This window comes from Miscanthus floridulus, chromosome 8 (genome assembly GCF_019320115.1).
Source record: "Miscanthus floridulus cultivar M001 chromosome 8, ASM1932011v1, whole genome shotgun sequence".
Lineage (NCBI taxonomy): Eukaryota > Viridiplantae > Streptophyta > Magnoliopsida > Poales > Poaceae > Miscanthus > Miscanthus floridulus.
The window spans coordinates 220,495,932-220,511,568 of NC_089587.1; the positions used below are offsets into that span (position 1 = coordinate 220,495,932).

Below are 15,637 nucleotides of genomic sequence, written 5' to 3' on the forward strand. Positions count from 1 at the left end.
CGAATACGCGGTCACGTGACAACGGTGGATCGATCGGGTCCTAAGAGGGGCTAGAATTAAGGAAAATCCTCTCTGGTCGCCAAAGAAATCCCACAGCTACATGCCCATGAAAGAAGTCTGGTCGCAACAAAAAGGGATCGTAACCCACCAAGGTGTCCCGCGGGTAGCAGAAGATCAAAGCCCTCGAAGTCCCTCCATTCGAAAAAGCCTACGAAGGAGTATCATACTCCTCTACATGCTCGGGGGCTACAATCGGGTATCAGTATTAGGTATATCCAAAGAAGGGATCTGAGGACCGCGGACAACAACTCGTCTAGATAATCAAGGACGTATTTTAGTCTCGACCGACCCCGAAGGGACGGTTTCCGCCTCGCCAGACCCCTCGGGCACGGGCCCATGTCGCCCGACCCTGAGGGTACGAGAGCCGTCTCGCTCGACCTTAAGGGCACGGGCTCCGTTTCGCCTGACCCCTCGGGTGAGGGCTCTGTCTCGCTCGACCCCTCGGGCGCGGGCTCCACCTCGCCAGGCCAGGTCCGTACCACCCCCAACCACTACGGGTCCAAGCGTGTGGGTCTGGGTCAAGCCTTTGACACCAAAAGGGGCACGGGCACGCTTTGACGTGACCTGTGGCCATGACAGGCCACGCCCAGGGGTTCGCATCGCCAACAGTGAGTGGTGCGTGGGCGCTGTGCTGCCTAATCCCCGTACGGCCGCTGACATGCACGTTGGTTCACCACGCAATCCGTCGGGACGGGATGGAACGCCACAACCAGCTGATGACGTCGAGGCATAGCACCAGTGGTGAACAGAAGCCCGACATGAAGCCATCTCTGTCACCATCTAAAGCATCGACGGGACCTGCATAAAGGAGAAGAAGGACGTGGCGGTCCCAGAGGGCTTTTTTTCCTCGATCTTCTCCCTCTTTCTCTCTCTCTTCTTTTTTTCTGATGTAACCTGTATCTTTTCCTTCTTCTATAAAAGGGGGAACACAACGCAACACAACACAAAGACATAGGCACGAGCACACGGCTGAGCAGCTAAACGAACTCTCAGCACTTTTCAATAATTCCACCAGAGACCTGGGATCCGCTCCCTCTTTTGTCCATCTATAACCCCTACTACAGACAGTGTCGGTAACACGAGCAGCAGCAGACTGGACGTAGAGACGTTCTACTCGAACCAGTATAATCATTGTGTCCTTCGAGCACACCATCCAGGCCAGACGCGTAAACTATAAATTTACTAGCCGGTGATCCGAAACGGTATGCCATTGTCGATTCAAAATCCAACAGTGAAAAGGAGATTTTCAACCGACAATGATCAATAAACTAGGTAGTCAAAGTTTGGTCTCTTATAGTTATGAGGCCCTGCTGCTGCGTTAGGGCGTCCTCAACGGGCTTCAAATCGACAGGCTAGCGCCGTGTTTAGTTCGCCGATTTGGCGCCGCCCAAATCACTATATATACACTGTAGGTACAGTGACATTTTGTTTTTATTTGGCAACAATTGTCCAATCGTTGACTAGTTAGGCTCAAAACGTTCGTCTTGCAAAGTACAACCAAATTATGCAATTAGTTTTTGATTTTGTCAACATTTAGTACTCCATGCATGTACCACAAATTTGATGTGGCGGAAAATCTTTTTTTTTTTATAGTGTCAAAGTTTGATTTTGGGTGAACTAAACATGGCCTAGGTGAACTTTCATTGGCTACAGGGGAAAGAGAACAAAACGCTAGTGAAATCACTATACTCGCACAGACTCCTAGTCCTAGAAGGCACTCACTCTCAACTCTACTGTTCTCGCAGAAACGTGTCGTGCTTTTTCATTTTTTTATTGTTTCTGATGTCCAGCTCAGCCGGCGATTTCATACCGCCGTCGACGACACAAAGCACCTTAATTCAAAACAGGTAGTAAAAAATTTAAAATTAGTCTTCAACAGAGTATCTATATGAAAGATTTATTTTTATTGTCTGAGAGGCACAATCCAAATATGGACATTCTCTCTCCTGAAAACTCATTTGCAGAAATGATTCTCTTTTGGGTCTTGTTGGTGAAGAAGATACCGAATATGTATTGAACATTTTGCCTGTAGCGCTACCCAAAGGACGAATATGTCTTGTATTTTAGGTATTTTAGGTGTTGTTGTTGGAGATAGCCTTAGTGCGTTTTACTGTGCTCTGCTCGATCAGTCAGTTGTCACAGCGCATGGTTGGCGGTTGCAGCGGCGTCATCGGCTTACGTCGCATTCCTTTCACCTCCAGCGTTTTAAGCCCTATTCGCTGATAAGGCATGACTAAAAGTACGATTAATTAATTTATTGTGAGAGAAAAATATTATTTATTGACTAAAAGAGTATGGCTTACGAGCCTAGCGAACCGAACGTTAATTTGCTTGCGGTGCCTCGCTCAATTAGATAGGAGTATACTCCTATATAATAAGCCGCGACTCCGTTGTATTTGACGAGCGAGCTGGCTGCGTGGCGACCAGAGTCATTGATTTCTTTTTGGCCCTGTTCGCGTGTTCTTAAACCCGACTTGATCCGTTTTTTTCATCCAAAATAATATTTTTCTCTCATAAATTCCTCTAAATTTATTCAGATTCCTCCGTATCCTTTCAAAATTCCTCAAGCAAACATGGCCTTTATAGCTAGGGAAAAAAAAGGAGCTGCCCTGAACAAGCAAGCAAAGCAATCCTGTTGGTGTTGCGCACGCAAGCACGGCTCTCCGATGTCCGTCCTACGTCGCTGTCGTCCTTGGCGTGTGCTCACATCCTGGTGATAAGCTATAGCCATTTAGTCATTGTTACGTGCAGACTGCCCGTTAGGCTGGGCTCCGGCGGCTCCGGCGGCCGTCTGTCGACGGCTAAGTGGTAGATATCTAGTTATTGTTTATCAGAGCTATTTTTCTCTCTCCTTCTTTCCTCTCTCACTGACACTATCAGAGCCGGAGAAACTCGTTTTTCTGGCTCCGCGGCTCCGGCTCCTGTAGGCACCTATCGGCTGCTGGGCGGCCAACACCCGGCTACAGTGCAGGAGCCGGAGCCCGCGGGAGCCTGGCCAAACGGGGTCTCCTCCTCCCAGTTGGACACTCTCGCAAGACGGCAAGAAACTGCATGCATGCATTAACCGGATAGTGTCTTTATACAGCCACATATACAAGACGATACGCTGCAAGAACGTGGGGATGATAGCTACTGAGCAGAGAAACAGATAACTTATACTATAGCTCGTTTGTTTGGTTTTTGGCTTGCAAGATTTTTCATCCGGCGGCCATGGCTGTCAATTCGATCTCCGCCCGCCACGTTTGCCGGCTCCGATGAAGATGAAAGGAACCGGTCGAAATGGCTTTCGGGGTCTGCGTCACCGTCTCGCTGACCTGTGCGACGTACGTACTGCGCACTCTTCTTGCACCCGAGGCACGCCACCATATCATGTGCGGATATATATGGGCTACCAAAGAAGGCGGCCCGTTTTTCTAACTCTTTTTCTTGGGGTCTCCTTGCACCACCATTGAACGTATAATACGATTCGAACGTATACACACTAGCTACTCGCTCGGTTCTTCATTTCATTTTTGCCCCTCTCTCTCTCTCTCTCCTCTTGTGTCGTGGGCGAAACGTAATTAAAAAAAAGCTTCAGATTAAGGCAGAGGGGTGCGCCACGATGCGCACTTTTAATTAATTAAATTACAGCCAAGATTATCCCACGTTGTGCACATAATATGTTTGTCTTGTGATATTAGTTATCATTATCCATAGAGCTGTGGGCAAGGGGCAAGGGATGGCCTCGGATTGTTAACTACTCCTAGATCACATTATGATGAGTTGTTTACCGTACAAAAACGCAATCACTGGCTTGCCTCATCGGATTTAGATATTAAAATAAAAATCTTTTGGCGCCGCTTGGAGTGGAGTGGCACCAAATGGAGTGCAACGCGGCGTGCCACGTGGCCACGGCCATTCTCCGTACTCGATCTCGTGATCTCGTCCCTCGCCCACGCCCACTTTGGCTCTTTTCTCCCGTCTCCCATCTCCGTCGTCTCGTGGTGCCGTGCGCTTCCGAGACAGCTCAACTCCACTCGTGTTCCTCCACCTCCTCCACCACGTCGGCGTCGCCATCCATCGTCCTCGTCGGAGCCCAGGCCAGCTGAGAGCTGACTCCCCTCCCTGAAAGGCTGGAAACCTCCAAAAAAGAAGGGTGCGGATAGCGTGTCCAAATCGAAATCGAGCAGGAGTTCGTGCGCCCCCGTTTTCCCTCCGCCTCTCTATTTAAGCTAACCTCCGGATAAACTCCGCCAGCGCAGAGGCCGCCTCATCCGTCTCCATTCCGCCCGCCACCTCACTCGCTTACCTCCTCCGCCGGTGCCCGTGCGCCATCTCCACTCCAGCTCGCTCTTCATTCCGCCGGGACCACGTCGATCGAAGTGCCAGGTACGGCACTGCCGCCTGCTTTCTCTCCGGCCGGCGTCCCGCATGGCCGCATCGCCGGTTAATCTACCAGTTTGTTTCGTCGTTGATTTGCTTTGGAGGATCGCGTCGCACGGGCGTACGCGACCTCTTGGATTTGATTCGTGGCGGGGTTTTCCAGGCGGTTCGGGTTAATTTGCGGCTCCAACGGCGAGGTCCGCCGATCAGTGCGGTTATTTTGGGGGCGCCGGGCGCGGCTGCTGGCAGCTGGCGAGCGATCGGTCGGTGGGCGTTGGGGATCGTCGGCGACGCCGCCGTACACGTGCATTCGCTCCAGACCTCCAGAGGACAAGGAGGGAGGGGGCCCAGCCTGTACTGATGATACTATGATAGGCGTTGGGCTGTGAACAACCGGACGAACTAGTGTGGGCGCTGAGATAGCGGCAGGCAGCCCGTGACGAGGTGGTGATACTACGGACGGAACGGACAGTGTGAGCGCGATGCGTCCGTGACTTGGCTTGCCTACGTCGTTCAGCTTCTGGCTACTACTGACTAGACTAGAGTGATCGTTGCGCGGTACAAGCCGTGCAAGGACCATTTTCTAGTACAAGAGAAAAGGAAGCGGGCATGTGCAACCATCTTATACTGGTAGTAAAGTCATATGCTACACTACTACCGTCTCTTTGTCCGTTAGTAACCTTGATTTGGAACCTTTCATTGCTATGGAGTTTGGACTGATTCATTCGTATCGTAGGATGCTGCACTCTCTGTGACAGCTACTTGGTTGGATTACTAGCTTATTTTGTTTCTTTGCCAGCCAGCGCCTGGCAACTATGGAGTAGAATGAGCGAAGTTCAACTAATAATTTGTTGTCGTAGCAGATTGCCATGCCGTCTTTGAACTGTATTCCCCTGACAACATCTGGCTAATGATTTTGAAATCTGTAACGACCTGACTGTGTAAACTCACTTCATTTCCAGGAGTTGTGGATTTCATGTCCGTGATCGTGGCACCTTAATTGGACTCCGATATGGGTTCTGCTGCTACTGAGGTGTGTAATCTGACCCTTTTGTTGTCACAAACCATGCGGTGTTTGATAACCTTGTTCTTTAACATGAAGGTTAATTATTTTTTTTTAAAAAGGAAGGTTAATTATGTTGATTACAATTCCACTCACAGGGCAATGACACCTTGCTGGGCAATGGAGTTGTTGGGATTCTTGCTGAGACTTGTAACATGTGGGAAAGGAGGGCACCATTAACTCCTTCCCATTGTGCTCGCCTTCTGCTCGGAGGAGGGATGAACGGAGCTCGAGTAAACCGGATTATTGTGCAGCCAAGCACGAAGAGGATACATCATGACGCTCAATATGAGGATGTAGGATGCGAGATTTCAGAAGACCTGTCAGAGTGCGGTCTTATTATAGGCATCAAACAACCAAAGGTCATATTTCTCATTAAGTTAGATACTCTATTGGACAGTGCTCTGTACCAGTATCATCATGGTTCTGAAACGCTTGGAGGTGTCTTCACTTGAGCAGTTGCAGATGATTCTTCCAGATAGAGCGTACACTTTCTTTTCGCACACTCACAAGGCCCAAAAAGAGAATATGCCACTGTTAGATAAGGTATTAAACATAAGCTTGTACCTTCATCATTTCAGTCAACTGCCATTATCATTTCTGTAGAATATTAAAATGTTGACTAACGTTCTCAGATCCTTGAAGAAAGGGTGTCCTTGTTTGATTATGAGCTAATTGTTGGAGATGATGGGAAAAGGTCGCTAGCATTTGGGAAGTTTGCTGGTAGAGCTGGCCTGATAGATTTCATACATGGTCTCGGACAGCGTAAGTACGATGACCAACACTAATAATCGGCTCATGCAATTACTTGATATTATGCCTTTGATACTTGGATTTTCCATCTGGGTTTATTATAGGAACTAGTTAATTTGCTCACTGCAACTTACAAGTAATTGTTTACAATGATTTAAAATGAATTCAACTACTGATTCATAGTACAATCTATGACTGGAGATGTCTCTGTTTGGTGTTGTATGTCATTCAAGCGGCCTAAGGTTTTCCCTTACAATTTCAGGATATTTGAGCCTTGGATACTCGACTCCATTTCTCTCTCTGGGACAATCTCATATGTATCCTTCGCTCGCTGCAGCCAAGGCTGCAGTCATTGCCGTTGCTGAAGAGATAGCAACATTCGGACTTCCATCCGGAATTTGTCCGATAGTGTTTGTATTCACTGGAGTTGGAAATGGTAATTGTGCTGTCAACATATTTCCATTTATTGTTTTTTGTAATAGGAAGCCCCTTATATGGGTACTGTCCAACCATGTGTTTTTGGCGTATGCATCTATTAGGGGCCTTGCGCGCTTTGCCTCTTTAGGAGTTGAGTCCTTTAACATTGGGTGATTTCATGATCTTAATGGTTTCAGGGCATAAAACATTTCTTCTACTGCACATGTGGTGTTATGATCACTCCTGTTCCATCTCTATTTTTGGGCCATTGCACAAATACTATGTCGTTTACAGAATTTTGCTGGTGTATATGCCTGTCGTTTTAGTGCAAGCTCAAAGAAAATACATCTTACTCTTTCCTTTCAAGGCCAAAATGACCTTAACTCATTGACATTTCCTTGAATTATTGTGGTTAAATATGATTTGTGAAACTAAATATCTTAAGCCTGCTGGCACTAGAGGGGATATTGATAGCATTACATCGACCAAAAAGTTATATAGATATACATGCTTTCTAAAGGAAATGGAAAAAAACTAGACCTTAGGGTACTACGTCTCAATTTTTACTACCTTAGTGATGTGGTTTTATCTGAAAAAACTTACACTTGACATATATAACTTCAACGTGACAGTCTCTCAGGGCGCGCAGGAGATATTCAAGTTATTGCCCCATACCTTTGTTGATGCTGAGAAACTTCCTGAAATTTCTCAGGTATTATACTTTTACTCATTCTCTTGCATTAAATCATAAGTTCAACTAAACTAGTTTAACTAACAATTTCTTATGTAATATCTCTTCCCTAAATGAAATTCATCAAATTTCTACCTCCTTTTTCTGTATCCAGCAGGATTAGCTATTGTTACTTGATTTAATTTGTAAGCATGCTTCTTAACAAACCTAGTTATACTCTAACTCTGTTTTTAATGTTACAGCCCAGGAATCTGTCTAAACAATCTCAGTCGACCAAGAGAGTATTTCAACTATATGGTTGTGTTGTGACCTCTAGAGACATGGTTTCCCACAAGGATCCCACCAGACAATTTGACAAAGTAATGCACGTCTCTTCAACCATAAGTGGATTTTTAGTTCCTCCTTGATGGTCAGTTATAACAACATTTTGTTATATTCCAGAGATGTATTCTACCACATACCCACATTTTAATTTCATCATGACCTGATACAATCTTCTCATTATACTGGCTGTGCATCAGGAGCCTTTGTGCCTATCTTTTTTTTTTTTTTGGTTATAATGACCATGTCCATTTCTCTCTCTAGGACAGTCCTAATGTACTTCATCTTCTTATACATATATATATCTTAAATATATTTTTAAGTAAATTGCATCCATATTTTTCAGTTATTTTTCTAATTAGACAAGTACCTCATTAGCTTTTCAATGGCCTCAGTGCCTCACTCAAAAATCTTAAATTTGTGTAATCTGCAGGCTGACTATTATGCTCATCCAGAACACTACGCCCCTGTTTTTCATGAAAAGATTGCTCCATATGCATCTGTCATCGGTATGGTCTTGGATGAGTGCTTTTATCATAAATTGTTCCATTGTACACTTTGAACCAACTAGAACATGTTTTTATCAACTTTGAACATGCGAGACCAGTCATATATGGATATTACCTTGTTTTGACGCAATCTTTAATACAGCTCAGGCACATAATTCTTTCTGTTTCCGTTAATGTTAATACTCTTAAGAAAGTACAGTATTACTAACTATTATTTTGTATAGCATAGAACAGTTTTAGGGTAAAAACTAGCTCTGTCCATGATAAGATCGCTTTGCGGCTTTTGTTATATAAAGATGGTGGGATTTAGTAAATATCTGCTACATTGTAATAAATTTCTAGAGTAGACATATTTGTCCACACTCTATAATTTGTGTCTTCATGGTTTCTGCAGTAAACTGTATGTATTGGGAGAAGAGGTTTCCACCATTACTGAGTATGGATCAGTTACAGCAACTGATGGAGACTGGTTGTCCTTTGGTTGGCGTCTGTGACATAACTTGTGATATTGGAGGTTCCATTGAATTTGTCAACAAGAGTACATCAATAGAGAGGCCTTTCTTCCGGTAATGCATTCCTCCATTTTCCATTTTTAAATTTAAAACTGGAAAAACTATAATAACCCATGAGTAGCATCACAATATCCTAAAGTGTGTTGGCATTACTTACATCCCTAATTCTTTCGAATATTCGTTGTGGATGCACAATTTGCTTAAATCTTCTGTCCTTGCCTAGTATTGTAGTTCAGTGGAACATTCTCTGATATTTACAGCACCCTAGATTCTTGGTGGCTGCTTCCTCAATCATCACAGTTACTGTTTAATAGTTTCTTCCTATAGTTATGATTCTGACTAATTATGGGATACACAACCGTAGGTATGATCCTTCTAATAATTCATACCATGATGATATGGAAGGTGCCGGAGTGATCTGCTTGGCTGTTGACATTCTCCCTACAGAGTTCTCTAAAGAGGTACTCCCTCCATTCTCTTTTTTAGGCACCTGAGCATCTTTGTTAAAAAACTTATTTATAAGGCGCTGCAAGGTACCGAGGCGTACGTATTAACTTGTGTTTCACGGCACTCGAAGCGACCAAGCATGCTTTGCATCGGATTGGTCAGAGCTAGTTGTATCACACATGCATGCATCTAAATTTGGAAGTTAATCCATCCAATTTGAGCGACGTGGCATGCAAAATGGACACGTGTGTGGCACCCAATGCTAGATTAATTCTTGTATGTGTACTGCGCTGGCATCTTGGTATCTGTAGTAGTGCTCGTTGCGCCAAAAAAACACAATGGAGGGAGTAACAGATTTCTTACTACAACAAAGATGCTATTCTGTATAGGCATCAGCTCGCTGCATTGATCTTACTGATTTTTTCTCGAACATTGATCTTACCGTTGTCCCATTGTATTTGAACCATGTAGGCCTCCCAACATTTCGGAAACATATTATCTAAACTTGTTCCTAGTTTGGCCTCAGTGAAGCAACCGGCAGAACTTCCTTCCTACTTGAGAAGAGCTTGCATTGCACATGCTGGCAGATTAACTCCGTTGTATGAATATATCCCAAGAATGAGAAACACTATGATGTAAGCTTCAAATACTTCTATTCTTCACCGTTGTATTCCTCTCAGATAGTTCCGTTGTACGATGTGATCCATAAAGTTGCAAACCAGTTAAATAGATATTCTTGTTAAAATACGTGGTTTATTTTAGCATTTTGTACTATGCTTGTTACTCTACAATATGGGGAGTAGCATTTTGTTAAACAACCCTACAAATTGTATTCCTTCAAAGCTTCAGTTCACGGACTTCTTTACCATGGCATAGCTATGCTTGTATCCTCCAAACTCACAGTTTTTATTTATGCTGAGTTTAAAGGGGGATAGAGTATACTTATGCTGTGGAATTAGTCTATTGTATAGGATCCTACTTTGAATACATCCCTTGCATTCCTCTGCACAGTGTTGCCCCATTGGGCATGGTAATGGATGTGTTTCTGAACTTATATATTTCTACTTGTAAACCAGAACACTTCAAGTTTTGTAGAGGACTAAGTGGCCTAGTTTTTACTCTGCTTTGTTCTAACTAGTATTTTTATTGGTTCTCTTTAATAAATGGACAAGGAATCTATGATTCATGTGTCTTTTGTTATCAATAATTTGAACACCATCCTATTCCTGTTTCTTTATTTTTTTTTGTTCAGAATCTTCTCTATGTAGTGGTTGTTCATGTTGTATAAATTGTTTTTTGGCATTTTCCCTAGCATCACATAACCATAGTTTTCTCGTTATGGCACTTTGTGTGCTTACCAGTATTTACCAATCGCCACTTTTTAATGGTCATTAATGTTGTTATCAAAGTTATATTCTATTTCTTGCAGAGATTTGGCCCCCACAAAAACAAATCCATTGCCTGACAAGAAGTACAGCACCCTGGTTAGCAAATAGTATTTTCCTAGTACTCCTGTGCATTCATGCTTTGTATTTGATCAATACAGAATTACTTAGGCTTTTTGTCTTTAAAACTGTTGATTATATGAAACAGGTATCTCTCAGTGGGCACCTATTTGATAAGTTCCTTATAAATGAAGCTTTGGACATCATTGAGACAGCTGGAGGTTCATTTCACTTGGTTAGATGTGAAGTTGGACAAAGCATAGATGATATATCGTACTCAGAGCTTGAAGTAAGCATTTAACTTCATACTGAACCTCAAATTAGTTAGCGTGGAAATCTTCTCTGGAAAAAGTATTAGGATAAATCTTTTTAAAGAAGAATAGTTCCTCCTTTCTTTTAAAGAACAAATCTTCTGCTGGTCAACACAACCATAATTTGTTTTGTTTCTGAAACATATGATACACACCTTTTTGCAGGTAGGAGCAGATGATACTGCCACATTGGATAAAATTATTGATTCCTTGACTTCTCTAGCTAATGAACATGGTGGAGATCACAATGCCGGGAAACAAACTGAATTAGCTCTGAAGATAGGAAAAGTCAATGAGTGTGAAACTGGTGACACAGTTGATAAAGGAGGGCCAAAGGTTTTAATTCTTGGAGCTGGAAGAGTTTGTCGACCAGCTGCTGAGTTTCTAGCATCTTACCCAGACATATGTACCTATGGTGTTGATGACCATAACGCAGATCAAATTCATGTTATTGTGGCATCTTTGTATCAAAAAGATGCAGAAGAGGTTATTCTTGCAATGATGCATTCCCATCTCTTGACAATTTCTCTGTACTGTTTGGTTGCTTGCATGATTTGCTATTAACATGCTTTATGGACATCAATGAGCAATACCAAATTAAAAATAGTGTATTTGGTCGTCTTGTATACAATATTTGTGGAATTTAACCTTTTATCTTCTCATGTCTCTGTATCTGTACATGCAGACAGTTGATGGTATTGAAAATACAACTGCTACCCAGCTTGATGTTTCTGATATTGGAAGCCTTTCAGATCTTGTTTCTCAGGTAAGTTTCATCCTGATACTTAAATATGAGTGGATCCCCATTATTTTTTAAACCAACTTCATTCACGCTTAGGCAATAGCTCCAATGTGGTTCAGGATGTTGATTTGTGCTTTCTTTCTGGGAAAATATTTTAAATTGTACCCCTGAATTTGTTAATTACAGTACTAACTTGCCAGAAGATTAATGACACGAGCTCCTCTTGCAGGTTGAGGTTGTAATTAGCTTGCTGCCTACTAGTTTTCATGCTGCCATTGCAAGAGTATGCATAGAGGTAGTCTTCTTATGTTCGTGGTGATTTATAAAATCCTTGGAGCTCTGTTGAAGCATTAAACCATTATTGATGTGATATTTATTGTGAGGGACTTTGACTGACAAATTCATTATTACAGCTCAAGAAGCACATGGTAACGGCAAGCTATGTTGATGAATCCATGTCAAACTTGAGCCAAGCTGCCAAACGTGCAGGTGTAATTATACTTTGTGAAATGGGCCTAGATCCTGGCATAGGTACTTCCTCAATGTAATGGTCACTCGTGTACATTTTAATGAAATGCTTATGCAAAACATATTAATGGAAGTATTAGGGAAAGCAGTGTATAGTGAGAGAAAGTGCTCTTTCATCATAGGTTAATTTTCCTGTAGAAACAAGTTTAAGTATATTGATTTATGTTATGCAGATCACTTGATGTCAATGAAGATGATTGATGAAGCTCGTGCTCGAAAGGGAAAAATAAAGGCATTTACATCTTACTGTGGTGGATTGCCATCTCCAGCTGCAGCAAACAATCCACTTGCCTATAAATTCAGGTAGATGTATCCATGTTCTAAGTAATTCAGTTATCAGTAGTAGTACAATGAGGTTTCTACATCCAGATATTCTTAACAATAATATTTCACGTGGCATCCGTTCAAAAAATATTTCACGACTGGTTCAAAAAAATATATATTTCACGTGGCAAATTTTTTGAAATGCTAATAGTTATATTCCTCCTTTTCAGTTGGAACCCAGCTGGTGCCCTCCGGGCAGGGAAAAATCCTGCTGTCTACAAATTTCTTGGAGAGACGATCCATGTAGATGGTAAGTCTGTTACAATTTATTTCTCCTGACCTGCTACACTAAATAAGGAGCAAATGCTTGCTTGCCTGTTCCACTTTTTTTCAAAAATGATGGCAGTAGCTTTACATAATCGTTGGAGAGAAGTAGATGCTACAAATTACAACATACATCTCATATAAACACACTGCGTAGACTTTGGGACTTGGCTGGGTTCAGGCGCCTGCGTAGACTTCTTCCAATGGTCACAGATGCTTTCGTTTCATATTCCTACTTTCTAACTGTTTCTTGCGTTTTTTATAGTGGTAATCCCGGGATTACCACTAAAGCTTGTATTTTCACGAAAACTCTACTTCCTCTTGATGAAATACGTACCTCATGGTATGGTCGAGAAAAAAATGTAAACACACTGATAGGAATAGTACCAATTCAAGAGGTGGGACGCTAATGTATCAAGGACCAAACTTATACGCTATCCATGTATTAGTTTTCTGTCCACAAATAAACAAACTGTGGAGTTACGGAGCACTTGGATCTATTTCATATCCTGTAATCTAATAATCTGTTGAAACAATGGATTACTCCATACAGCTCTTGAGTGATTTACTTACCTCTTCAATAGGTCATAACTTGTTTGAATCAGCAAAGAGGCTCAGACTACCAGAGCTTCCAGCTTTTGCTCTGGAACACTTGCCAAATCGGAATTCCTTGATATATGGAGACCTTTATGGTATCTCCAAAGAAGCATCTACCATATACAGGGCTACTCTTCGTTACGAAGGTAAGCATCTGCATACCTTTTGCTTCAGTGAGGCATTGCTTTGCATTGCAAGTCTGATTTCCATTCACCATTTTGCTGCGCATGTGCAGGTTTTAGTGAGATAATGGCAACCCTGTCGAAAATTGGGTTCTTTGATGCTGCAAATCATCCACTGCTGCAAGATACTAATCGTCCAACATATAAGGGTTTCCTTGATGAACTACTTAATAATATCTCCACAACTAACACAGACTTAGATATTGAAGCCTCTGGTGGATATGATGATGAAATGATTGCCAGACTATGGAAGCTCGGGTGTTGCAGAGATAAGGAAATAGCTGCTAAGACAGTCAAAACCATCAAGTTAGTCCTGATCCCGTGCTACAAAATTCACATCTTTTATGAACTGTTGTAGTGCAATATAAATAATGCCATCAAGTTAATATGTTAAAAGAATCCCCAGGCAAAAAATGATTTAGGGATAATAGAAACAGGAAACATGAATGCTGTAGTTGTATTTTATTTTAGAACTGACAAAACACAATCATACACGAGCAGATTCTTGGGACTACATGAAGAGACTCAAATTCCTAAGGGTTGTTCAAGTGCATTTGATGTGATCTGCCAACGAATGGAACAGAGGATGGCCTATGGCCACAATGAGCAAGTGAGGCTTAATACTATCTTACCACCTGTCATATGTCTCATGTGTTGCATGTAGCTGTTAAAATATCTGTAGTACAGATCTTTCTTTCTAAAATCATAAGAGATTCAACCTTATATTTATATTGTCATAAAAAGAAGTCAAGAAGGTAATAGAAAAGTGTCAATAATCTCAAGCTTACTAATTTATTGTCTGTAGTTGCCTTAACCAGTTCAGTTGTATAAATTTGACAGGGACAAAACTCAGATACGAAAATGCACTTTTGATTCCTAGCAGATTTGCAGTAGATTACCAGTTTAATGATTAATGCGAATCCAAACTTCTTTACTCTGGTCTACCACCATATTTCATACTGTTTTTACTTCATGTTAAAAAAAATGGATTAAATCGAATCAATAGCCTTCCTCGGATAACCATTGCTGAGACACAGCTCCTGCAAATTCAGGACATGGTACTGCTCCACCACGAAGTCGAGGTGGAATACCCAGACGGGCAACCCACCGAAAGGCACCAAGCGACGCTACTGGAGTTCGGGAAGGTTGAAAATGGCAGATCCACCACTGCCATGGCCCTGACCGTTGGTGTTCCAGCAGCAATAGGGGCCCTGGTAGTAAACCTAACCACAATTATACTTGCATAACAGTAAGGATAAAAGCCAAAAAGGAAAATGGAAAATAATGTATGTTCATTTGCTCTCGAACCATGTTATATTGCAGCTATTGCTACAGAATAAGGTCCAGACAAAAGGAGTGATCAGGCCTCTGCAACCGGAGATCTACATTCCAGGTGTGCTATAGTTTTCATGCCTGTCCTTGTGGAACACGCGCAACTGTACTGACTCAGTGTATTTGCATGTGTGAAGCATTGGAGATCTTGGAGTCGTCAGGCATCAAGCTGATTGAGAGAGTGGAGATTTGAAAGTTCCAAGTCACTGTCCGTTCTGATCAACTTGCTGTGGCTGTGCTGCGCTGCAGCCTTAGCAGCTCTCAGCTGGTCATCAAATGTAAAGAAAGTTGCAGCAGCTACAGTGAAACGGCTGCAAAAGTAGCTACAGTGAAACGGCTGCAGTGTATGATATAGCTGAGTACATATATCTTTTGCACATAGTATATGACCTGTCGTAAGAGACGGCAGAGAAACCTCTGTATATATGACTTCTCAAATAATGCCCGGCAAAGAAACCTCTGTATATAAGACCTATCAAATAATGCCGATCAGTTGGCTTGGCACTTGGATTATACTAGGTAATAATGCGGCCGACCATGGCACAACACTATTGCCCGTCGGACTGACCACATCAGACTCGCAGGATGCACCACCCTGCCAATATATGGTCTGACTGTAGAAGTTTTACGATGCACAGAAGCAACCAGCAAAGCAAAGCAACCAGCAAAGCATAATCCAGATGAGACGTCAGAGCAACCACCACCTGCGTTGCCTGAGGTTTACATTGCGTCAGTTCTCCGAATGAACTTTGCGTCATGTGCGCATCATCAGTCATA

At 42.6% G+C, this 15,637-nt stretch overlaps 1 protein-coding gene across 1 annotated transcript; it reads left to right on the plus strand.

Annotated features, from left to right (window-relative positions):
- The first annotated feature begins 4,065 nt into the window (after window positions 1-4,065).
- On the plus strand, window positions 4,066-15,514 carry LOC136478215 (alpha-aminoadipic semialdehyde synthase-like). Its single transcript, XM_066476573.1, has 26 exons — window positions 4,066-4,428; window positions 5,385-5,455; window positions 5,584-5,847; window positions 5,945-6,031; window positions 6,121-6,250; window positions 6,501-6,674; window positions 7,288-7,367; window positions 7,589-7,705; window positions 8,101-8,176; window positions 8,571-8,742; window positions 9,053-9,149; window positions 9,607-9,770; window positions 10,565-10,619; window positions 10,729-10,869; window positions 11,057-11,377; window positions 11,577-11,657; window positions 11,863-11,928; window positions 12,047-12,164; window positions 12,335-12,464; window positions 12,656-12,735; window positions 13,334-13,492; window positions 13,582-13,834; window positions 14,030-14,138; window positions 14,581-14,742; window positions 14,852-14,921; window positions 14,998-15,514. The coding sequence occupies exons 2-26, from the start codon at window positions 5,435-5,437 to the stop codon at window positions 15,051-15,053; spliced, it is 3,183 nt and encodes a 1,060-aa protein (XP_066332670.1). The 5' UTR covers window positions 4,066-4,428; window positions 5,385-5,434; the 3' UTR covers window positions 15,054-15,514.
- The last annotated feature ends 123 nt before the right edge of the window (window positions 15,515-15,637 follow it).